The sequence below is a fragment of the Panthera uncia genome, chromosome F1 (genome assembly GCF_023721935.1).
Source record: "Panthera uncia isolate 11264 chromosome F1, Puncia_PCG_1.0, whole genome shotgun sequence".
In the NCBI taxonomy this organism is placed as follows: domain Eukaryota; kingdom Metazoa; phylum Chordata; class Mammalia; order Carnivora; family Felidae; genus Panthera; species Panthera uncia.
The window spans coordinates 46,524,826-46,551,365 of NC_064813.1; the positions used below are offsets into that span (position 1 = coordinate 46,524,826).

At 37.9% G+C, this 26,540-nt stretch overlaps 1 protein-coding gene across 3 annotated transcripts in view; it reads right to left on the bottom strand.

Moving 5' to 3' along the window:
- CDC73 (cell division cycle 73) overlaps positions 1 to 19,648 on the bottom strand; it is a 216,006-nt gene extending 196,358 nt beyond the window's left edge. For all 3 annotated transcript variants that reach the window (XR_007458848.1, XR_007458847.1, XM_049634539.1), the window contains exons 1-6: positions 19,221 to 19,648; positions 16,275 to 16,380; positions 13,326 to 13,395; positions 7,560 to 7,622; positions 7,423 to 7,475; positions 3,278 to 3,366 (exon numbers count right to left, since the gene is read on the bottom strand). Coding sequence is in view for 1 of the 3 variants with exons in the window: in XM_049634539.1 (XP_049490496.1) it covers positions 3,278 to 3,366; positions 7,423 to 7,475; positions 7,560 to 7,622; positions 13,326 to 13,395; positions 16,275 to 16,380; positions 19,221 to 19,351 (512 nt within the window). In the remaining 2 variants the exon portion in view is untranslated. The remainder of the gene's footprint in view (positions 1 to 3,277; positions 3,367 to 7,422; positions 7,476 to 7,559; positions 7,623 to 13,325; positions 13,396 to 16,274; positions 16,381 to 19,220) is intronic.
- Between the last annotated feature and the right edge of the window lie 6,892 nt (positions 19,649 to 26,540).

Sequence of the window (26,540 nt, forward strand, 5' to 3'; positions counted from 1 at the left end):
TTCCTGATAAACTATCAGCAAACTAGGAACAAAAAGATACTTCCTCAACCTGCTGAAGGCTATCTAACAAAAAAACCTAAGCTAACATGCTTAATGGTGAAAGACTGTTTTCCCCTAAGATGAGGAATGAGGGAAGAATGTCTAATCTCACTGCTTCTTCAACATCAGATTAATAAGCAATTAGTGAGTCTAGCCAGTGCAATAAGACAAGAAACATAAGGCATCCAGTTTAGAAAGAAAAAAAGAAAAAAGAAAAAAAATGTATTTTATATGTAGACAACATAATTATCTATGTAGAAAAATTAATGATAGCTACAAAAAAGTTACAAGAACTAATCAATGAGTTTAACATGACTGCAGGATACAAGATCCATACCCAAAAATCAACTGTATTTCTATACTAGCAGTAAATCAAGAATTGATATATTTTTAAAATATCACTTACAATAGCACCAAAAAGTATGAAATACAACAAAAAGATGTATAAGACCTATACACTGAAAACCATGAAACATTAAAAGAAATTAAAGATCTAAATACCTCTCCATTACTAGAAGGGAAAATAAGTACATCTTGTTCATAAGTCAGAAGACTCAAATTTTTAAGATAGCAATTCTCAAATTGGTCTATAGATTTAATGCAATCCCAATCAAATCCCAGTAAGTTTTTTTTTTTTTTTTAATTTTTTTTTTTTTTTTAATGTTTATTTATTTTTGATAGAGAGACAGAGAGTGAACAGGGGAGGGGCAGAGAGAGAGGGAGACACAGAATCTGAAGCAGGCTCCAGGCTCCGAGCCATCAGCCCAGAGCCTGACGCGGGGCTCGAACTCATGGACTCACAGACTCGCAGACCGTGAGATCGTGACCTGAGCTGAAGTCGGACGCTTAACCGACTGAGCCACCCAGGCGCCCCTGGGTGCGTTTTTTGTAGGAACTGACACGTTAAGTTTTTTGTAGGAACTGACACGTTAATTCCAAAACTCATGCGGAAATGCAAAGAACCTAAAAGAGCAAAAACATCCTTGAAACAGAAAAACAAAGTTGGAAAGCTAACACTATCTGATTTTAAAACTAATGAAACAGTTTGGCACTGGCAAAAAGACAAACAGATGAACAGTATAGAATGGATCCAGAAACAACTGATTTTTTACACAAGTGCAAAGAATTAAGTGGACACCAGTAACACTGAAACTATTGGGCGCAACTGGCACAAAACTGAACTTCAATACCTACATCGTAAAAAATGAATGAATTTTGAGCCATACTGTGCACCCCATTCAAAAATTTTAACTAAAGGTAGATCACAGACTTAAATGTAAAACCTAGAAGTGCCTGGGTAGCTCAGTCAGTTAAGCGTCTGACTTCAGCTCAGGTCATGATCTCGCGTTTTGGGAGTTCAGGCCCTGCATCAGGCTCGGTGCTGACAGATCAGAGTCTGGAGACTGCTTCAGATCCTGTGTCTCCCTCTCTCTCTCTGCCCCGCCCCCATTCGTCGTGCTCTCTCTCAAAAATAATTTTAAAACATAAAGTAATAATAATAAAAATAAATACATAAATGTAAACCCTAAAATTAAAAAAATTTCTACAAGAAAATACAAGACAGTCTTAGGTGACTTTGTTCAAGCAAAGATTCCTTAATTACAACACCAAAAGATAATTTACAAAAGAATGCACTGATAAATGAGACATCACAAAAATTAAAACAAGCTGCTCTTCAAAAGGCAGCTAGAGAATGTAAAGATAAGTCACAGACTGGGAAAAATACCTGCAAAGCCAATGTCTGAAAAAGGACTTCTATCCAGAACATACAACAAACTTACAAAACCCAATAATAAGAAAACAATCCAATCCAATAAAAAAAAAAAAAAATGGACAAAAATTTGAACAACCTTCACTAAACATGATATAAGATGGCAAATTAAGCACACAAAAAGATGCTCGTAATTTCATTAACCATGAGGTAAGTGCAAGACAAAATCATAATGAGATATCATCTCATACCTTTTAGCATGGCTAAAATTAAAAAGCCTGATCACACCAAGTGTTGGCAAGGCTGTGAAGAAAGTAGGACTCATATATTCATGGTAGAAATGTGAAATGGTATAATCACTTTGAAAAGTCTGGTGATGTCTTAAAAAGGTAAATCTAAAACAAAACACTACATGATTCAATCATTCCTCCTCTAGGTATTTACTCAGTAAAAATGAAAACTTATGTCCATAAAAAACTTGTATATAAATGATCACAGCTTTAGCTGTAATAACGAAAAAACAGCAACAAGTAAAATGTCCATAAACAGTTGCCTAGGAAAACATTGTTACACCTATACAATGGAAAAGAATAAACTACTCACCAATAATAAAGAATGAACTACTGACACATTCAGCAACATGGATGAATCTCAAAATAATTATGCTAAATAAGAAGCCAGACCACCAAAGAAGTATATACTACATAACTCCATTTATACTTAACTCCAGAAAAAAATTAATCAACAGATCATTGGTTTCCTGGAGAGGGAAGGATGTAGGGACAGGTAGAAGTGTGGAATCATAAAGGTACAGAAGAAATTTATAGCAGTGATGTTACATTCATGTTCTGGATTATGATGATGGTTTCACAGATGTATACATATGTGAAAGCTTATCAACAAATATGGTTTAAATATGTGCAGCTTCCTGCCATGTTAACCATCTTTAATAAAGCTTTTAAAGATCCGCATTGAATTTTTTAGTTTGGATAGAATTTCCAAAGCACTATATTGTGCCAAGGAAAAATTATGAAGGAATTCTAATTATAGTAAAATTCAGGGATAAACAAAATAATACCACAAGCCAAATCTAGCCATGCTAATTCTCTTATGAACTAGAGCAATCACAGACTGCTTTCCCTACCACAAGCATTAAATAGATGCAAAAAAAAAAAACCCCACATGACCTTCAAAGCCAAAAGTATTTAATACGTGTCACTGTACAAAAAAGTTTGCTGACCTCTGCTATAAATCAACAAGAGATCACAAAATAAATGAGTGGCTTGGTTATGGAGTAATTTTAAACAGGAAAGATCAATGTGGTAATAGTACCAGGAACAAGGCTTTCCAGAAAGCATCATTAGCTTTCAATCTCCCCTACCATAAAATAAGCTCACACATCATCTTTTAAACTTAGGGCACAGAAGCACGTAATAAATGCAAAAGGTAAAATTAACATAGATGGCATATTAATATCTCTTTTTCCATATACACTTATACAACACTTTCTACTAAAGAAAATCTTACCTGATCTGCTCAGTCTGTACAATCCCTTCTTTGTGACCCTCCAAACGAGCAGCCAATCTTTCTTTATCAAGACGCACACACTCTTCATCCTGAAAATAATCGCTGGTTAGTGAATATTCTAAATTTTTATTTAACTTTTATTTATTTTGAGAGATAGTGCGTGCAAGTGGGGGAGGGGCAGAGAGCGAGGGGGACAGAGGATATGAAGCAGGCTCTGTGTTGACAGGCTGACAGCAGTGAACCCAATGTGGGGCTCAAACTCACCGTGAGATCATGACCTGAGCCGAAGTTGGATGCTTAACTGACTGAGGAACCCAGGTGGCCCTTTATTTAACTTTTAGAACAACAAAAAAACTATATGTAACTTTTCCTTACATAAGTTCCTGCCTATAACTTTCTAGGCATCACTGGCCTTAAATCAACTCAACTTTAAGATTACTTTTAGTTACATAAATACAAGTTGGGGGGGGGCGCCTGGGTGGCTCAGTTGGTCAAGCGACTGACTGATTTTGGTTCAACAGGTCATGATCCCAAGGTGGTGGGATCAAGCCCTGCACCAGGCTCTGTGCTGAGTGTGAAGGCCTACTTAAGATTCCCAGTCTCTCTCCCACTGCCCCTCTTCCCTGTTTGCAAGCTCTCTCTCTCCCTCTCTCAACTAATATTAATGAAAAAATAATGATAAATAAGTAAATATTAGATGACTGATTAAACTGATCACTGATTAAACTGCAGAACTGATTAAAAGCTTACCAAAGAACTTCAGCAACTTTTTTTTAATGTTTATTTACTTATTTTGAAGGAAAAAGAGACACACAGAGAGGGCAAGTGGGGGGAGGGGCAGAGAGATGAGAGAGAATCCCAAACAGGCTCCACACTGTCAGCCTGTCAGATGGAGCCCAACACAGGGTAGGGCTCAATCTCACCAAGCCTGAGATCATGACCTGAGTCAAAATCAAGAGTCAGACGCTTAAAGGGCGCCTGGGTGCCCCAGTCACTTAAGCAGCAGACTCTTGATTTTGGCTCAGGAGTTTGAGCCCCAAGTCAGGCTCCTTTGTGTGCTGCCGATGTGGGGCCTGCTGGGGATTCTGCCTTGCCCCCTCTATCTATCCCTTCCCCGGTTGTGTTCTCTCTTAAAAATAAATTTTAAATTTAAAGAGTCAGATGCTTAACCAACTGAGCCACCCAGGTGTTCCACAGCAGCTTTTTTCTTCCTATAATGTAACACAGCTACTTTTATTCATAAAAATACACCACAAATAAATTCCTTCTCTTCAGAAAAGTTGATTAGTAAATTTTATGAAAAGCCCTCACCACAGTCAAAAATTTCATTTTGGAGCTAGTTTTTTGCATCTGTTGCCCCAGGTCGTAAATCCATCAGCATTTCTGATGACAGGAAGTGTAACTTTAATGGTTTTCAAAGCATGTTCCTCGGAACATTAGGCTTTTCCTACAAACTGACCCATGGGACACTGCTCTGAATTCAATCTTGGTAGCTCAGCTTTTTTCTAACCTGCATGTTAGAATTTCAGGTAAAATTTACTCTGAAATATGTTCATTTAAAACCAAAACTTGATTGGGGCACTTGCACGGCTCAGTCGGTTAAACGTCCAACTTTGGCTCAGGTCATGATCTCACGGTTCATGAGTTCGAGCCCTGCATCTAGCTCTGTGCTGACAGCTCAGAGTCTGGAGCCTGCTTCAGATTCTGTGTCTCCCCCTCTCGCTGCCCCTCCCCCACTCAAGCTCGCTTGCTCTCAAAAATAAAAACATTAAAAAAAACAAAACAAAACTTGATCTAGTTCACTGCCCACATTCAACAAATGAGACAACTGAGGAAATGAGTCAGTGTTTATGGCTAACAAAATATGATATTGTATAAATCGCGATCAGTATACTCAAGAGATCTAAAAAGATGCTCTGCTCCAATTCATGCTCTATTATTAACCTATCATTTAAAACAGACATATTGCTGACATGAACACAAAGTATTTTAGCAAACTGCATTAAATTTTAGACATCTGTAATGAAGGTACAGCACAAGGAACTCAAGTTCCTTAGGAAACTACTGATTTTAAAGACAACTGCAGCCTAGACTTTAATAAGTTCAGAATCTTTGCCCTCAAGGTTTCTCTCTCTGAGCCTAGTGCCTTGCAGGTTCCCAACATACACGCAGTGAACTAAAAACTGTTAATGTAACATAACTGTTTATGTAACTCTTTTAACTCTATAAATACTCCGGAAAGAATTTTATTATGCTATTTCTTGTTGATTTTCAAGTTAATGGTATCCAGGCAAATCAGCATTTCTGACATGTTCAATTGTTTTCCAAATAATTAAAACGGTAAATTTCGGGTTTTTCCAAATAATTAGTATCTTTAAATTCACTCATTTTGTTCACAGTGGGTCCCAATCTTCCTTCATACAGAGAGAACAGGTGGAAACTCATTTTACTGCTACAAAATTTGTAATCAGTATATACAGTGGAATGGCTAGGAGCCAGACCATCTAGGCTCTATTCCGGGTTCTGTGAACCTCAGCAAGTAACTTGTTCCGTCTGAGGTGTTTGCTCATTGATGGCATGCACAAGACTGCCAACTTCAGAAGGTTGTGGCTTAGGATTACACAAGCTAATATAAAGTGTACAAAACGTCACCCAGAACAGATTAGGAACAATGAGCTAACTATCATTACTATCCTTAACTAAAATACCATGTCCATGTCTCAGAGTTTGCTTAATGAAAATTACGTTGTTTTAAAATTAATTAATTAAAATTACACTGTTTCAGCATCAAATTTTGTCAATGAATATATAAAGATTACATGTCGACAACTCTGTCCCTTTAACAGTTACCTTTTTATCCTTAATTGTGGATGCTCTGCTGTTTATGTAGTAGGCCAAAGGTACACCTGTTTGATTTTTATACAAGTGTGAAAAGAAGAGTTATGGTTTCTAGTAATGTTAAATTAATGATGACTACAAGTGTTATTTCCTATACTGTTAATTGGTACTCACTTCTCAGATTTTAAGTGTATCTCTAGTACCTAATCTTCCATTTGCACTGGGTTTTATATGTAACTGATCTGAGACTTGTTAAAAATTTTAAATAAAGAGTCTTATACTCATATAATTAAAATTTCCAAGGCTTAACTGTCTTATGCTTCTTTCCAAAGTTAACTGAATTTCTCATACAGCTTCTATTTCATGTGAACTATCCTTATTTACCAATATTAGTATTCCACTGCTGGCTAAGCATCCGACTTTAACTCAGGTCATGATCTCATGGTTCATGAGCTCGAGCCCTGCATCCGGCTCTCTGATGACAGCTCAGAGCCTGGAGCCTGCTTCGGATTCCGTGTCTCCCTCTCTCCGCCCTCCCCCGCTCATGCTTGTTCTCTCTCCCTCTCAAAAATAAATAACGTTAAAAAAAAAAAAAAAAAAAAGAGTACAGCAAATTCTCATACCATGTTATTCCAGGGATAGGCAAACTACAACCCAAAGGTAGGCTCACCATCTGTTTTATAAAATTTTACTGAAATACAGTCCTGTCAGTTCATTTACGTATTGCTTATGCCTGCTTTCACACGATGATAGCAGGGTGGAATAGCTGAACAGAAACTAAATGGCCCAAAAAGCCTAAAATATTTACTATCTGGACTTTTACAGAAGAAATTTCCCAACTCCTGATGAAGCCCAACATTTTCATCAAAGAGGCAAAGAAAAATAAAGTGATATGTCCACCACACAGTTTGTACATAAAAGATCTTTTTTTTTTTTTTTTTAAATGTTTGTTTATTTTTGAGAGAGACAGAATGCGAGCGGGTTGGGGCAGAGAGAGGGGGAGGCACAGAACCCGAAGCAGGCTCCAGGCTCTGAGCTGTCAGCACAGAGCCTGACACGGGGCTCGAACTCACAAGCAGTGAGATCATGACCTGAGCTGAAGCTGGACGTTCAACCGACTGAGCCACCCAGGCGCCCCTATAAAAGATCTTAAATTATACCTCAACTGCTATTAATCAAACACTCATAATACTACAACAATTTTTCCAGAAAAAAACTCCTAGGACTACTATGAAAAAGAATTTGTATTCATATACAATCTCAATTTTGTAACACTACGATTCATATTTAAAATAAAATTCCATTACCTCAATTCGTGGTTTCTTTGCTTCTGCTAAAACTTCATCTGCAGCTCTTTTGACTTTAAGAAAAAAAAAAGAAAAGTAAATATATGGTTTTGGAGTAAGTTTTTAAAAGTTCAATATAAATACACAGCAAAACATACCTTGGGTAGATCGCTGAAGACCTATTTCTAGAGGGGCACTTCTGTCTATGCTTGCTGATGTTGCTGAAGATTTAAAAAGATTTAGGTGAGAAGCTCAATATTTGAACACATATACTAGACACTATTACAAGTAAAATGCTCAATATTTGTAATTTCTTACTTTATATGTATAATTTCCTAAGGGGGGAAAAAGTTTTAAAGCAGCTTTGTAAAACAGTTTATTATAAAAGACTAATTTATATTTAAAAGTCTTTAAAAGACAAATTATTTTTAACAATTTAGCTTACAAATTACTGCGATGACTGAAATTAACTGGTCACTTCAAAGAACATATACTCCATTACCACACATGTACATAAAATGTATCTAACCATAAATACATATCCATAGGAAAAGGTTTTTTTTTAAGTTAGCATTCACTTCAAAAATGCAAATTTTAGTTATTCACAATTGGTAGAAAAAACACTGCAATTACTTTTTATTTTTTTTATTAAAAATTTTTATTAATGTTTATTTATTTTTGAGAGAAGAGAGACAAAGTGTGAGCAGAGAAGTGGCAGAGAGAGAGGGAGACACGAAATCCAAAGCAGGCTCCAGGCTTTAAGCTGTCAACACAGAACCCGACGTGGGGCTTAAACTCACGAACTGTGAGGTCATGACCTGAACCAAAGTCAGACGCTTAACCAACTAAGCCACCCAGGCGCCCTGCAATTACTTTTTAAATTAAGTCATTTAAATTGTGAAAGGTTGAAAATAATGCAACTAGTCCCATCCACCTAGTTCCCACCACCCTACATGACTATTTAAGTCTTGAGTGTATCTTTCTAGAGGTTCTTTCTGTAGATACAAGAAATACAAACTTATACTTTTATTCCCCCCCCTTTTAAATTTTTTTAATGTTTATGGGAGGTGGGGAGGAGCGCAAGAGAGAAAGGAGAGACAAAATCCCCCAAAACTGTGAGATCATGATCTTAGCCAAAACCATGAGTTAGATGCTTAACTGACTGAGCCACCTACATGTCCCTTTCCCCTTTTTCACATAAAAGATAGCATACTATATACACTGTCCTGAACCTTTTTTTTTTTTTTATCCTAACAAAAGAGCTCTAGCATACTGATATGTGGAGCATTCTTTCTTTTTAAAGCTACATAGCATTATCGATATAATCAGGAACCGGTTCTTTCAAAGAATTAATAAAATTGAAAACTCCTAGCCGAACTTAACAAAAAAGGAGAGGACTCAAATAAATGAAATCAAGAAACAAAGGAACGATCACAATCACAACTGCAGAAATACAATTATAAGAGAATATTATGAACAATTATATGCCAACAAATAGGGCAATCCGGAAGAAATGGATAAATTCTTAGAAACATATAAACTACCAAAACTGAAAAAGAAATAGAAAATTTGAACAAACAAGGTGCCTGGGTGGCTCATTTGGTTGCGTGTCCGACTTCAGCTCAGGTCATGATCTCACAGGTCGTGAGTTCAAGCCCTAGTTTGGGGCTCTCTGCTCTAAGCACAGAGTCCACTTCAGATCTTCTGCACCCCCTTTGCCCCTCCCCCGGCTGTCACTCTCTCAATAATAATTACAAATTTTTTTTAATTAAAAAAAAAAAAAACAGAAAATTTGAACAGACCCATAACCAGCAAAGAAACTGAATCAGTAAAAAAAATCTCTCAACAAACAGTCCAAGACAGGGTGGCTTCCCAGGGGAATTCTACCAAACATTTAAAGAAGAGTTAATACCTATTCTTTCAAAAAATTGAAATGGAAGGAAAATCTCCAAACTCATTCTATGAGGCCACCATCATCTTGATTCCAAAACCAAAGACCTCACTAAAAGAATGACAGACCAATATTCCTGATGAACATGGATGCAAACATTCTCAACAAGATACCACCAAATCAAATCCAACAGTACATTAAAACAATTATTCACCGTAATCAAGTGGGATTTATTACTGGGCTGCAGGGCTGGTTCAATATCCACCAATAACTTAACATGATACACCACATTAATAAAAGAAACGATAAGAACAACATGATCCTCTCAACAGATGTAGAAAACGCATTTGACAAAATACAGCATCCTTTCTTGATAAAAACCCTCAAGAAAGTAGGGATAGAAGGAACACACCTCAATATCATAAAGGCCATATACAAAAAAGAACCACAGTTAATATCATTCTCAATGGGGAAAAACTGAGAGCTTTTCCCCTAAGGTCAGGAACATGACAGGGATGTCCACTCCTACAACTGTTGTTCAATACAGTACTAGAAGTCCTAGCCTCAGCAATCAGACAACAAAAAGAAATAAAGGCACCCAACCCAGCAAGGAAAAAGTCAAACTTTCACAGTTCACAGAAGACAGGATACTCTATATGGAAAACCCGAAAGACTCAGACTCCATCAAAAATTTGCTAGAACTGATAGATGAATTCAGCAAAGTCACAGGATATAAAATCAATGTACAGCTATCTGTTGCATTTCTATAATCAATAATGAATCAGCAGAAAGAGAAATCAAGGAATCGATCCCATTTACAATTGCACCAAAACCCGTAAAATATCTAGGAATAAACCTAACCAAAGAAGGAAAAGATCGGTACTCTGAAAAATATAGAACACTTATTATGAAAGAAACTGAAGAAAACACAAAGAAATGAGAACTATCGCATGCTCATGGATTGAAAAACAGACACTGTTATAATGTCTACACCACCCAAAGCAATCTACAAATTCAATACAATCCCTATCAAAATACCACCAATTTTTCACTGAGCTAGAACAATCCTAAAATTTATATGGAACCAGAAAATATCCCAAATAGCCAAACTAATGTTGAAGAAAAAAAAAAAAAAGCAAAGTGGGAGGCATCACAATTCCAGACTTCAGCTGTATTACAAAGCTGTATTCATCAAGACAGTACGGTACCAGCACAAAAACACACACATAGATCAATGGAACAGAATAGAGACCCCAGAAATGGCCCCACAACTCTATGGTCAACTAATCTTCAACAAAGCAGGAAAGAATATTCAATGGAAAAAAGTCTCTTCAACAAATGGTGTTGGGAAAACTGGACCATGATGAAACTGGACCACTTTCTTACACCATACACAAAAATAAACTCAAAATGGATGAAAGACCTAAACATGAGACAGGAAACCACCAAAATCCTAGAGAACACAGGCAGCAATTTCTTTGACCTTGGCCATAGCAACTTTTTACTAGACATGTCTCTGGAGGCGAGGGCAACAAAACCAAACGTGAACTATTGGGATTTCATCAAGATAAAAAACTTCTGCACAGCGAAGGAAACAATCAACAAAACTAAAAGGCAGCCTACAGAATGGGAGAAGACATTTGCAACCGAAATATTGGATAAAGTGCTAGTATCCAAAATCTATAAAGAACTTATAAAACTCAACACCCAAAAAATAAATAATCCAGTTAAGAAATGGGGAGAAGACATGAACAGACTTTTCTCCAAAGAAGACATACAAATGGGAAACAGACACATGAAAAAATGCTCAACATCACTTATCATCAGGGAAATACAAATGAAAACCACAGTGAGATACCATTTCACACCTGTCAGAATGGCAAAAATTAACAACTTAGGAAACAGCAGGTATTGGAGAAGACACAGAGAAAGGGGAACCCTCTTGCACTATCGGTGGGAATGCAAACTGGTGCAACCACTCCGGAAAAGTGTGGAAGTTCCTCAAAAAGTTAAAAATAGAAGGACTCTATGACCCAGCAATTGCACTACTTTAAGAATAACCACTCAATAAGTGCTTGCTGAATGTTCAGAGGACAGTACAGAAAGATAATACTCTTGAGCATGGTCTTTCCATTATGCAAAAGACTCCAAGCAAATCAGTATTACTGTTAAAGTCATGGAACTCAATACGTAACAAGACAGCTATTAATGACTTAAAGGTAGTAAACACTCCAAGAAAGGTTACGACCAAACAGTCTCATACTGATTTATTCATACTATCATATGATTATATCAATTTATTCATACTCACCAATTTATATTCTATTAATTGTACCAACTTATAATTTTATTCATATTCTTTAAGACAGCAAATTAATGATTACTCACTTATACAAGTAAGCACCTACTATTAACCACTGTTCTAAATACTGGGTATTTAACAACTACCTGCCCCCTTAGAGTTTACCCTCTAGTGGGGCAGACAAATAATATATAAGTAAACCAAGATATAATTTCAAGTCAATGTAAGGGATCTGACAAAATATAAGTTAGGAAGATACTATACACAGATGAATGTATGTGGAAAAACAACACTATCTTCTTTTTTAGAGTGATAAGTTCTTTCTGACAGATTATTAAAGCACAGATTGAGGTGGTAAAAAGTAAGACATGTGACAATGTAGAGAAACAGAACTGAACACAAAAAATAGCAAGTACAAAGGCTTGAAAAGTCAGGATAGTTAAAAGAATCAGTAAGACTGGACCGTTGTGAGCAAATGAAAGTTGGAAGAAGATGAGGCCACAGATATTTAGGCAGAAGCAAAATCACATAGGTCAGGATAAGGAGTATGAGCTTTATCCTACATGTGACGGGAAGCCACCGGATGGACTTGAGCAGGTAAGTGAATCAAGCTTATATGTGTTTTTCAAAACAGGTCACTCTAGTGGGTAGGCAAAGACTATACTAGAAAATACAGAGTAGAGTACTGTGAAAAGGCTATACAACTCTAAAGGGGAAGGATGGAACATAGTGGGAGTAGAATGGTTAAGAAACTCATCCTTTTAAAGAAAAGGACCTGCTCACAAAATGAGATGTGAGAAAAAAGTAATCAAAGATTTCCCCAGGGTTTCTGGCCTCAGCAACTACATGAATGGTATGCCATTTACTGAGATGGGAACAGTGGGAGACCAGACCTATTTTGTTTGAGGGGAGAAGGGAAAGAGGAAATTGGCATTCTATTTCAGATACATTGAATTTCAGATACCTATTAAATATCCAAGGAAAGATGTGGAGTGGATTTATAATCTGAAGCTTAGAAATAGGATGAATATAAGGAAGTAAGCAAAAGAAAATGAGAGATGGACAATGAATAGAAAGAGAACCAAAAGAATCAGGTGCCCCAAATGCCAAGCTAAGAAAGGGTTTCCAAAAGGAAGCAGTCAACAGTATCTAATGCTGTTGAGAGATCAAGCAAGGTACAGATAAGAGAGACCCAAGTAATGAGTAACCCTTAAGTCAGTGTTAACCACACAACAGTGATATAAGTGGGACATGAACAGGAAAGCCAAACCGGAATGGATTCAAGAGGGAAGCAGTGATATCACACAACTGTTACAAAGAATTTTGCAATAAAAAGGAAAAAAACAAACAGTACAGTAGATAGTAGGAATGGGGGGGGGGGGTCAAAAAACCATTTTTAAATGAGATCTTGCTGTATGCACTTTAAAGGGAATGATGCAGAGGAAAAAAGAGGAAGATGATGATGCAAGGCAGAAGCAATAATTTACAAAAGCAGAGTCTTTGAGAGTGTGAAAGGAAATGGAATCTACAGACAGAGAAGTGGTGACCGGTCTTAGGAATGAAGGTAGTGTATTCACCATAACAGAAAAGAAAGGAGAGCATACGCACATAGCTGCTGAAGGTTAATTTTTTAGTGGAAATACAAATTCTCTTCCCATTGCTTCTTATTTCACAGGAGAAAGAAAGAAACAATGGTTATTTAAGAGTGAGAGCAATTTAAAAATTACTCACATGCTTCACCATTGAGATATCCAAGCAGATCTTTTCGGTCAGGTCTTCTAACCACAGGAATATTTTCAGTCTGAAATCAAAATTTTTAATTAGTGATCAAATCAATAACAATTACAAGAAATATAATAAAAACAAACATTGTGTAATATCTGAATTTTATTCCAACAGATCTTGGTAATATTTATTCAGAATCTTACCTTTAAAGAACTACTAGGCTAAAAAAATCTAACCCAAGTCTTCAAAAATTTTAAGGATATTAATTTTTAATAACTTCATTCTTGAAATTCAATTAAGATACCTAAAAGATAATCATTAGAAACAATGACCAATCCCTCTTCAAAATATCAATTCCAGTCTTTTTTGTTCCCTTGGCTTACTTTAAGCATTTTTTTATTTTATTCATGATACTTTGCATGCATATTTGAGGTAATTATCTTTTTAGTCCCATTGCTTGATCATTACATGCAATGTTTCCAAAGTGCTTTCTTTTCTCAAACACAAAACAGACTTCTCAAAATATTCTACTTGAATTCTGAAATACACTAACTTAGCCATAAAAACTAAATTTTCAAAACAATAGGTATAATGTTTAAGCGTGGGAAAAAATTTAGGACATTATACAGCAAAACATTAATGTCAGTTGCTTACTTTCATGCTACATATTTCTTTTTTATCTTTGAATGCATACAAATTCTGTAAGGAGGGGAAAAGACTAAAAAATTAAATCTGGAAAATGTACCTATTTTGGTAAAATGGATAATTTTCCTTAAATCTCCTACATTAGCCATTGTAAACAGGTGTACTGACAAATAGAGCTGTATACTTTAGTCACCAGGTCATCTTGAGGCCATGAATTCAATGAATCCTGTAATTACCACAATTTTCAATATCATTTTTATAATGTAAACAAACAACTAAGGGGCACCTGAGTGGCTCAGTCAGTTAAGCGTCTGGCTTCAGCTCAGGTCATGATCTCATGGTTCGTGGGTTCAAGCCCCACGTTGAGCTCTGTGATGATGGCTCAGAGCCTGGAGCCTGCTTCAGATTCTGTAACTCCCTCTCTTTCTGTCCCTCCCGTTCGTGCTCTCTCAACAATAAATAAACATTAAAAAAAAAAAAATTAAAAAAAAAAACTATAAGAAAGCCTGGTGGCTGCAAGATTATATAATTAAAATCCCTTTGTCACTTTATATACACAATGATAAATAACCAGAATCCTTAGTAACTTCGGCTATTTATCTTATATTGTGTACTAATTACATTTCACTTCAAACATTCTGCACACACTCCCTGATGATAGAGATTAACTATATTTAATCATTTAAAATTAACCTTTTTTTTAAAGGGTAGGCTAAATTTTAATTTCTGCTAGGAGTATAAGCATTTAAGAGCCCACAGGTTTTTGTGTGCTTGTTTTTAAAAACTAGTCTACATGAAGTATCACAAATAGCTAAAAGATTTGAATTAATTTTGTTAAGTTACTGTTTCTAAGTCTGATAACATACTTCATTATTTGGTTAATAATGAATTATGGACATAATACAGCCAACTGAAAAAGATATAAGTCTACTCACACTAAAATAGGAGCTATGGGTCCAGAAAACTTACATCAGACATGGTCTGCTCACAAGAAAGGGCAAGTAGCACAGTGGAGGAAAAAAAATTTGCAGAACCCTAGAACTGTAGAATTCTGCCCTTTCAATCTGTCAAGTATTTAAGAAAAACAAAAGACTTAAATCTTATGTGAGCAAGGGTCCTAAGGTCCACAGTAACAATTACAGCCATCAGTTATAGTTATAACCATTTGCCAAGAACATAATCTCTATATATAAACCAAGCATCTGGATCATCTTTATTACCACAAAATGAATGGATATAGCCAACAATACATTCTAATTACTGCCTAATTCAGATTTTAAAGATTTAAGATGAAGTAACATAACTTCATAAAGATGCTGTTATTTTTATCCCACTATTTCCCAAATCTCAATACGTAGTTTCACCCTACGTATTATTTTTTTCTATATGTATTAAATGCTGAATATTTCCCATTCAGAAAAGCAGAGTTCAAATACTGAGATGCTGAAGGCAAGAAAAACTGAAAACAAATGAATTTATCAATAAAGTTCAAAAGAGGTTTATTAAACAGATTAAAAATTAATTTTAAAGTGGTCTGTTAGGGGCACTTGGGTTTGGTTAGGTCTCCGGCACTTGATTTTGGCTCAGGTCATGACTCATGGTTGTGAGACTGAGCCCCCCATCAGCGTGAAGCCTACCTGGGATTCTCATTCTCTTGCTCGCTCGCTCTCTCTCTCTCTCTGCTCTTCCCCTGCTCATGTGAACACACACACACACACACACACACACACACACACACACATTCTCTCCCTCTAATAATAAAAATAAAGTTGTCTGTTAATCTTGATTCTGATACCCAAAAAAAGTTTTTTTTAAGTTTATTTATTTTGAGAGAGAGAGGGAGAATGAATGGGGGAGGAGCAGAGAAAGAGAGAATCCCAAACAGGCTCTAAGCTGTCAGCACAGCTTACAAACTCAAACTCACAAACTGTGATATCATGACCTGAGCCAAAATCAAGAGTCAGACACTTAACCAACTGAGCCACCCAGGCACACCCCAAAAAAGTATTCTTGAGATCAGAGTTCTGAATATCAGGGTCCTTCTACAGGCTTATATATATTTTTTTAATATTCCTATAAATATCTTCAAAACTTCTGTTCTTGTAAACAGTGCCCACATTTTACATGAAAGTCACAGATCTAAAAACATGCAAAGATCTAATTTTGAACTTCCAGTAGGCTTTCATACAGATGAACCTTTTATTTTTTTGATTTGAAACCCATGAGGGAAGTGATCCATGCCAAATAATACCTATTAACCAAAACAAAAAAAACAAAAAAAAATTAAGTTTTAAAATGAATTTTACTTACAGCGGCACGTCGGACATAAACAGGATGAGAAAGGTGCACATTATTAAGTAGAAACAAGATAGAATCCAATGTGTAATACTCTCTGGGCTGGCCTTCCTTTCCAGTCCTGAAATAATTAAGATTTTTACTCAATTTTAATTCAACTCCTTAGACTTGTATGTATGAATTTATCTATATTCACTTTGCTACTCAAGAATGGATTTAACATGGTTAACAAAAATACACATAAAGTATGAAATCTAGTAAGCGGAACTGTCATTAAAGTAAAAGAACACAAAGGTAGAAAATGAAAAAAAAAGAAAGCACACCATCTTCATACTCTAAGGTACTACACACTTTTTAGAATTTGGCCCAAACTTCATTCTGGTCTTTGCCAATAAAGAGAGAAACCTAGTCAGTTACAGAGTGGAGAGAATCCACAAGAGAAAAACTGATTAGAAGAAGCACAACTCTAAACTTACTAGAAATTTATTCTTTGTCTCCTAAATAAGATACTGCTAAAGAACATCCTTAACATTCTTACAGCAAACACAATAATAAATTTCAGAGGTATAATTTTTTTTTTTATTTTTTTTAACGTTTATTTATTTTTGAGACAGAGACAGAGCATGAACGGGGGAGGGTCAGAGAGAGAGGGAGACACAGAATCTGAACAGGCTCTGAGCTGTCAGCACAGAGCCCGACGCGGGGCTCGAACTCACGAACTGCGAGATCATGACCTGAGCTGAAGTCGGACGCTTAGCCGACTGAGCCACCCAGGCGCCCCTCAGAGGTATAATTCTTATGACATCCCTTAAATTAAACCAATGATGCAAAAAAAATCATAATCAATTCTACCTGTGGTAAAGCAATGCTGTATAAAGGTTTATTATTTTTTTTTAATATTTATTTGAGAGAGAAAGAGGGGGAGGGAGAACACAAGCAGGGGCAGGGAGAGAGGGAGAGAGAATCCCAAACAGACTCTGTGCTGTCAGTACATAGCCCAATATGTGGCCCAGACTCACGAACCGTGAAATCATGACCAGAACCAACTCAAGAGCCGAACGCCTTACCGACTGGGCCACCCAGGCGCCCCAATGCAGTCTCGAGGTGCAAGCTCTTTAACGAAACCGCATAATACTATTGCCTCAACAATATCTGTGTCCGATCTCACTCTTCCTACTACATTCTCATCTAAAAAACGTCAGCGTATTATTTGACCTCATCTGAATACAGTGCAATATAGTCAGCCCTCATCTACATTTCTCTAGCCTTCATTTCCACTTTTCCTATGAATTGACATTATTTCAAACCACACATCACTACCAGTTACTGTACAATAACACATAATATCCAGGTAATCAGGGTTTTTTTTTTTAACAATACAGTAAAGCAAAGTAATAGAACATACTACATGCAATAAGGATAAGTATTGCTTCCGAAGTTGGACATATGTACATGTGCATAAAGAAATGAATAACAAAACAAAAATATGTTTAGTGGTGTAATTCACTGTTGTTAAAGTTTGAAATTATTCTAAGCACCCCTTTTTCACTACAAGCTTCACTGAAATGCTATCAAAATATTTCCTTTCCAGCTCTCATGGCTTTAAGCATACAGTTCCCTGTCCTTTAAGACCTAACCCATCATGTCACCCTCAAAGTTCCTAACTCACTCTTTAAGGCTTACTCATCTGTTCATTCATTTGTTCAAGAAAATTTGTAGCCTGTCTACACGCCAAACATATTTCTATGAAACCCTTCCTAATACCCCAAGCTAGAAGTGATTACTCTCAAGAGCCAGAATGCAATTCTTACCAAGTTATGTTTTATTTCACCTACTCTGATTAAGTTAACCTCCTCTGAGTCAGGAACCAAGGTGCTAAGAATTTTCTATTTCTCAAATTGAACCACCCTACATCCTGAGTACTTCTAAACCGTTTTTTAAAGAAAAAAAAATAAATCCGTTAAAATTCCAATCAAATGTAATTCTGTCTGTGCAAATTTTTTTTGACAGGACAAAACGCAAGAAACTCAGAATGATGTCACTGCATCAACATTTCATAAAGCTAATCAAATCATAAGTCCTCGGGGCCAAAAAGCTAGAAACCAACAAACTAAATTTTCCCCAGCTTTTCATCAACTCTTCACAAAGCCCAGTGCTTCCACTCAATCAAGCAAAATGAGTATGGAAGTTCTAGCCCAAGGTTCTAATCATCCAGATGAAATACCAAAGAGAGAGATATCACCTTTAAAAAGGCCCCAAACCATTATCAGACCTATCTCTAGATATTTTCCTTAATGCCTTCAATTCAAAAAGCCCCGCGTAGATCAACGTTCCAAAATATTTCTTTTTAAAACCCATTTCCTACAAGCACACACCATCATCAATATCTTACTTAGATCTGAAAAGCTCACTCCATTTTACCAATAACTTTCTCCCTGAAGAAATTCCTGCCTTCACCTCTAACACGGGTTTTGAGGACTCTTCCAAAGTGACCAAGTCTTTTTCCCGTTCTAATCTCACATAGTTCCCTTCTCTCTACCTCAGGGAATTACGAAAGGAAAAAGAAACAGACCAGGAGCTGCAAGGGGCAGGTGGGATAGTGACAACACATGGCAGCCTCGGAGAGAAAGAAAAAACTAAACACAAAAAGACGTCTCTAGGACCGGACGGTACGCCCCTTTCTGCACCTACACACTTCGGTAAAAATGAACTAGGAAAGTCAGAAACTCCTGTGGTACCTTTCCCTTTGGCGTCCCAAAGACTTAAAGAAATGGAGATGCACCTCCTCCTATTTCCTCCTCACCTAAAAGTGTAACTTCTTTTCTTGAGAAAAACTTTTACCCAGAGACCCATTTTTTCTCCATCCCCAAAGGGAATCGGGGGGAGGGGTTAGGAAAGAGGTCGCCTGGGGGCGCCCAACTCTGCCCGGCCAACCCCAGGCCACAGCCATGCCAGACTTACCCCCAAACTACATAGTTGGTCTTCACATTCTTGGGCCAGGAGAACTCGCCGAAGATCACTTCGTCTCCCTTCACCACAATCTCCTTCTTCTGGATGTTGTACTGTCGCAGGACGCTGAGCACGTCCGCCATCTTCCCCCCCCTCGCCGCCGCCGCCGCCGCCGCCCCCGGGCGAAGCCGCCGCCGCCGCCGCGCCTGCCTCCTTCTTCCCCTGTCGCCTCGCCCTCTTCCTCCTCCTCCGCCGCCGCCGCCGCCGCCGCGAACCAACAGCAGCCGCACTAGCAGCCGTCCTCGCCTACGACAGCAGCAGGGGCAGTAGACACCCAGGCCGCCGAGGACCCCGCGCTATAAGGCAAGGCCCCGCCGCCGGCTGCCCGCGGAGAACGCCTGACTGCGCGCCTCCAGCCAGGCCGCCGCCAGGGGGAGCCACGACCGACCAGGAACACGCCCCTCCCAGACTCCCACTCGGCACCGGGCCGAATCCCGGCCCGAAACTCGGAGCGCGGGGACACCGCGCCCACGTACGGAGCACGTACGGGGAATACTGCCGGGCGCACGCGCGCGGACACGTACCTCGTCGGTCGTCCCTCGCAGCGCGCACGCGACTAGCGACAGGTGCGCGCGCACCTGCAAGGAAGCCCGGGAATTCTGGCTCCAGACTACGCACTGGGTGACCGCCCACCCACCTTGACTGCGGCCAAGGGCTCTCGGGCCGTTCCTTGGGCGAGAGTGGAGCTTGGCAAAAGGTTTCCAGAACGCTATTACCTTCCCAACTAAAGGGAACCCATTAAATGGCCTGTAGGTCTTAGTGATCCGATTAAGCCCCTTTAGAAGGGTGAGGTTTTGGACGCGGGGTACGGTTTGGGGGTTGTTTCTTTGTTTTTAGTGTATTCACGTAGTGGTAAAGACCTAGTCAGGAGGAGACCAATCCCGGGTATCTGTATTTGTTACGTGCTGCTTGACCTTGGACAAGATACATACCTTCTTACAGCATTAATTGGCTAGTGGAAAAAAGAACTTAGTATGAGAATAAGATGAAAGAAAGCATCTAGCAAATCAACAAAATATCATAAATGTTGATCTTCCACTTCAGTTCCTTGGATGATGACTTTTTCCATCCTGGCTCCTTCTTCCTGCCAGGCCCAAAAAGGTACCCTTAAATAGCTCTATTCAAAGATGCTAATGAAAAGGAGAACACAAACTCCAAGCTGTCAGAACACTTTCGGATTACTTGATTTTTTATTGGCACTCAGAAGGCTAAAGGGTGTCCTTACTGTGCTGGAAACAATGAAATAAATTGAATATACTATGGCCTGTATACCTTAAACTGAACATATTCCATGGGGGCCATAATTTATTTTATTCCTTTTACTATAGTGGAAAGGGGGGGGGGCTATTTCTTGACTGACATAACCAAATACTTTGATCTGCTTTGAAAGGGATCTATTTTTATTATGTGCACTACAGAGAGATCTAGAAGTGTATGGTTTATTTCCTATACTATCTATAGCGAGTTTCCAAATGAATTTGAGAAATTTTGTGTATTCTGCAAATGTTCCATCCCTGTGGTAGATTCCTGAATCTCACCACAAAAACAGACACAATGAAGCACTTACTGCTCTCTAATCTCCCATAGTGTCTATTCATACTTGTATGAGAGCACCCAGTATTACTTGAGAGCCCACATTAGTTTCCTTGCTTGCCTCATCCTGCAAAACTAAAGGGCAATAGACCTGTATCATCATATCCTAGTGTCTAGCACATTATTGGCTCTTAGAAAATGTTAAATTAATAAATGGATAGATGAGTTCAACAAACTCAGTATTTAATGGGTAGAAGAGCCAAATAATAGTCTACTCAAATGACTCTTAATTTTATTTCATACACAAATAATGACTATATGAGTCCATTCAGACTGCTATAAGAGAATACCGTAGGCTGGGTGGCTTATAAACAACAGAAATTCATTCTCATAGTTCTAGAGGCTAGGAAATCCAAGGTCAAGATGCCAGAAGATTCATTGTCTGGTAAAAGTCTGCTTTCTGGTTCATAGACCTCTGACTTCACATTGCATACTCACATGGTGGAAAGAAAAAAGGAGCTTTCTGGAGTCTTTTTTATAATGTCCTAATCACCTTCCCGAGGCCTCATCCTAACACCATCACCTTGGGTTTAGGATTTCAACATATGAAGGGGGATGGGGTGGGTGACCACAAACATTCAATCTATAGCAATGACCAGTCTTTCTTTTAGGAAAAATTGTGGTTCTGAGGATAGTGATTCTTAAACTCAGTGTAATGAGATATGGCATTAGTAATTTGTTGCTTATAACAGTTAAAGAAATGCATGGATCATTTTGTTTTTATTTAAATCCTGTGCCATTACCCCAGTAATATTGGTTCAGTAATGTTCGTGCCAAAATACAATCAATAAAAGACAAGATTAGGGGCACCTGGGGGCTGTCAGTTAAGCATCCGACTTTGGCTCAGGCCATGATCTCACAGCTTGTGTGTTAAGCTCCAAGTCGGGCACTGTGCTGACAGCTCAGAGCCTGGAGCCTGCTTCAGATTCTGTGTCTCCCTCTCTCTCTGCCCCTCCCCTGCTCACACTTTGTCTCTCTCAAAAATAAATAAACATTAAAAATTTTTGTATCATAGAAGAAAAGATTAGTACTAGATCTGAAAACTTAGAAAATTAACTAGAAAAAAATTAGAAAATCAGTCTTGTTTCTTTGTCTTGGGTGAAAGCTGCCCACTTCTCCAGTCATCAGCATCTGAAAAATTCCTAACAATTCTCAGTTTGAATTCTCCTGAGAATAAATGTCTAGCAATTGGGATAAAGTGGTACATCTTTTTAGTTGAAAACCATGGATGAGAGATCATTACCTTAGAGTTTTGCTGCTATGTCCATTGTTAACAATACCTGATAAGATCCTTTCCATCAATGTCCAAGAATGGTTGTATTCTGATACCTTTACCAGATGACTAAATATCCAAGTTTTAAATTAGGAAGGGTTTGTTAAAGTACACATTTTGAAAATGCAGCTTGAACTTTCTAGTGATAATTCTAGAGGGATCACAAATCACTTGTAGTATTTATTCATATTAGTCTGTAATAAATAGAATCTAGGATTAGGAGTAAATGTTTCAAGGGCGCCTGGGTGACTCAGTTGGTTAAGCGTCAACTCTTGATTTTGGCTCAAGTTATGATCTCTGCGCTGAAAGCTCAAGGCCTGCTTGGGATTCTTTAATTCCTCTCTCTCTGCTCCTCCCCAGCTTGCTCACTCACTCAAATAATTAAACAGTAAAAGGGGAGGGGAGGGGAGGGGAGGGGAGGGGAGGGGGGAGGGGAGGGGAGGGGAGAGGAGAGGAGAGGAGAGGAGAGGAGAGGAGAGGAGAGGAGAGGAGAGAGGAGAGGAGAGGAGAGGAAAGGAAAGAGAAATGGGGTGCCTGGGTGGCTCAGTTAAGCATCTGACTCTTGATTTCTGCTCAGGGCATGATCTCATGGTTCATGAGTTTGAGCCCCGTGTTAGGCTCTGTGCTAGTAGTGTGGAGCCTGCTTGGGATTCTCTCTCTCCTTCTCTCTCTCTACCCCTCCCCTCTCATGCTCTCTCTCTCTCAAAATAAAAAAATAAACATTTTTTAAAAAGTAAACATTTCAAATGCAAGGGACAGGGGTAAATTGTTAATTCATGAGGAGATAATACATGGGTTTCAGAGAGGGTAAATCTTATTGACACTGAGACCAACAGCAAAATTAAGGCCATCAAAATTCATAATTTTCTGAGAGCTTTGCTAATTTTAATTTTAGGATTCCATTAATTCGTTTTCATTTTCCTAAAGTTTGTGGAAGATAGAGATATGGAGCTATACTTTCCCAGCAAGGAAAAACTTCTGCCCAATCCTAAGAGTTGACAAATAACCTGAACATATTCATAGCTTATTACTAGAAGAGTTTGTGTAAAATCCATTTTGCAATGTTCAAAGGAGCCTCAAGGCTTTGGCTTCCATCCATTTCCTATGTTTACAGTCTTGCATGGATTATGTCCTTGATTCATAAAATGCACATTAGAAACATTCTCAGTAATCCCTTTACAATTACTCCACTAATGTTGGTTCCATATTGTTGTTAGTTTATCTCTGCTATTTTGTTTGATATCACGGGGAATTCTGGTTAAAACTCACCTTTTAAATTACATTTTCCTTAGGTAATAGTAAATAAAGCATCTAAATGTGTTTAACTTGTCCATTTTAACAGGTTACTGTAGAGGTTAGGGATTCTCTTTGTTTTCAAAGCATTCCAAGGTCATGGGATAATTTATGTCTTATCACACTTCATACACACACACACACACACACACACACACACATACATATACATTAATACTTGAAGATTAGGATTTTATTATGATGAAGACCGCATAGTATTTAAGCTTATCATTATTGAAATATAGAAAGCACTCACAAACACAAAATATATACATGTATACATATATATACTTACATAAACACACATACATATATACTCTTACCTTTTGTAAAGTAATCCACAACTGGATTAGTTGTGATAGTGCTATGTGAGGGACACAAGGCTGTTTTATAGGAGGTTAGGTAACTACCTGAGAAGTGTGGGTGGAAAAGGCTATGTGACTTACAGAACAATAGGTTTAGTGGAGACCCTAGAACAATTAATTGAAGTTTTCCCATGTTTTACCACCATTTCTTACAGCTCTCAGACAAGATGAGTGTACTTTGGCTACTGGATCTAAAGGAAGTCTGAAATAAGTAATAAATTCACAAAGAGTCAGCACCCCTAGTGCTGTTTCAGACTTTTCATGAACAAAAAGAAAAAAAAAAAAGATTTTTTATTTAAATTTTTTTTCAACGTTTTTTATTTATTTTTGGGACAGAGAGAGACAGAGCATGAACGGGGGAGGGTCAGAGAGAGAGGGAGACACAGAATCGGAAACAGGCTCCAGGCTCTGAGCCATCGGCCCAGAGCCTGACGCGGGGCTCGAACTCACGGACCGCGAGATCGTGACCTGGCTGAAGTCGGAGGCTTAACCGACTGCGCCACCCAGGTGCCCCCCAAAAAAGATTTTTTAAATCTAAGATGCTGGAAACAAAATATTTTGATAGGCTTCTTTTAACTTTGAAAGTATACAATCATACAAAAATACTTTTATTAACACATTTTGTTTACATATAATTAGCCTAAGAAGATGAATCTCATTTTTTTGTTCTCAGTTTTCCCTAACTTTTGTAAACAACAATTTCTCATAATAATCTTTTCAAACTTGAAGAATTCTAGAATACCTAATTATGTTTATTGTCTTTTCAGGTTTAGGGTAAAGGAGCAATTATTTTTGTTTCCCAATGGCCATTTTGGGAGACCTAATGAGAGTTTTGGCATTATTCTGAATCTGGGGCCTAAATTGAGAAAAAGAAAAATTAAGAATAGTTATTAGAGTAAACAAGAATTTTCTAAGTGTCTAAAGACAACAGGGGTACCTGGGTAGCTCAGCCAGTTGAGTATCCAACTCTTGATTTCAGCTCAGATCATTATTCCATGGTTTGTGAGATCAAGGCCTGCATCAGGCTCTGTGCTGACAGCATGGAGCCTGCTTGGGATTCTCTCTTTCTTCCTCTCTCTGCTCCTACCCCGCTCATTCTCTCTCTCTCTCTCTCTCTCTCTCTCTCTCTCTCTCCCTCCCTCAAAACAAATTAACATTAAAAATTGTTTTAATTAAAAAAAGATTCTCGGGGCGCCTGGGTGGCTCAGTCAGTTGAGCGCCGACTTCGGCTCAGGTCACGATCTCGTGGTCCGTGAGTTCGAGCCCCGCGCCCCGCATTGGGCCCCTGTGCTGACAGCTCAGAGCCCGGAGCCTGTTTCAATTCTGTGTCTCCCTCTCTCTGACCCTCCCCCATTCATGCTCTGTCTCTCTCTGTCTCAAAAATAAATAAACGTTAAAAAAAAAAAAAAATTAAAAAAAAAAAAAAGATTCTCTTTCCCTCTGCCCCTCTGCCCACTTGTGCACAAACACACTCTCTCTCTCTAAAATAAAAAATAATAATAAAGACAAGAAATATTTATAGGCAATATTGTAAAAACATAGCAATAGACAACAATGGTATTAGAAACAGAATGTTTCAAAATTAAAGAGGAGTCTTTTTGGGGTGCCTGTCTGGCTCAGTTGGAAGAGCATGCAACTCTTGATCTCTGGGTCATGAGTTCAAGCCCCACATTGGGTGTAGAGATTATTTAGGGAATAAAACTGTATTTTAAAAAAAGGGGGGGAAGTCTTTTCAAAATGGTTTAAGAATATGTGCTAAAGCACTAAGAATTAACAATTATTTTGATGACAGAAAGGAACCTCTACTAATTTGGGCACTGAATAACTGAATCATTTTACAGAAAAAAAAAACACCCATATTCTAGCCTTACTATTTTTCTACATTATTCACATAACTTTGGCAATATGAGATTTAGAAGTATACCTTTACATACATGTGTATTGAGGCACAAATGAATATATAAATATATAAATAACATATTTGAAGTTTCTAACAATAGCCTTAATATATGTATATTAAATGAAACAAAGTATATGTCATATTAAATTTAACATCTTGATAAGCAGTTCTACCTCTCGATAAACAGTAATCATATGGATTGTCTACCATACATTCTTGTATTTCTGTGTAATTATTGTCACCTAATGTACATTAGGTGTACATATTAATTATCATACTTACCTGGGGCACCTGGGTGACTCAGTCGGTTAAGCCTCCGACTTCGGCTCAGGTCATGATCTCCTGGTTTGTGAGTTCGAGCCCCGCGTCGGGCTCTGTGCTGACAGCTCAGAACCTGGAGCCTGCTTCGGATTCTGTGTCTCCCTCTCTCTCTGCTCCTCCCCAACTCACGCTCTCTCCCTATCTCTCCCTCTCTCTCTCAAAAAAAAATAATAAACATTAATAAAAGATCATACTTACCCAAAGTAACTATCTTCTTTTTTTTAATTTTAAAACTAGTCTTTTAATAATTTTGTAGTTCTAAATTAAGTCCATAGTAACCTGAGAAAGAAAACAATGGCACTAGGAAAATGCATGAGGATTTATGACATTTTAAAAACCTTTATATGATCATATAAATTTTAAAAAAAAGGTTTAAACAATTTTTTAATGTTTATTTATTTTTGAGAGAGAAAATGAGAGAGAGAGAGAGAGAGAGAGAGAGGTGCAGAAGCAGAGACAGAAGGAGACACAGAATCCAAAGCAGGCTCCAGGCTCTGAGCTGTCAGCACAGAGCCCAATGCGAGGCT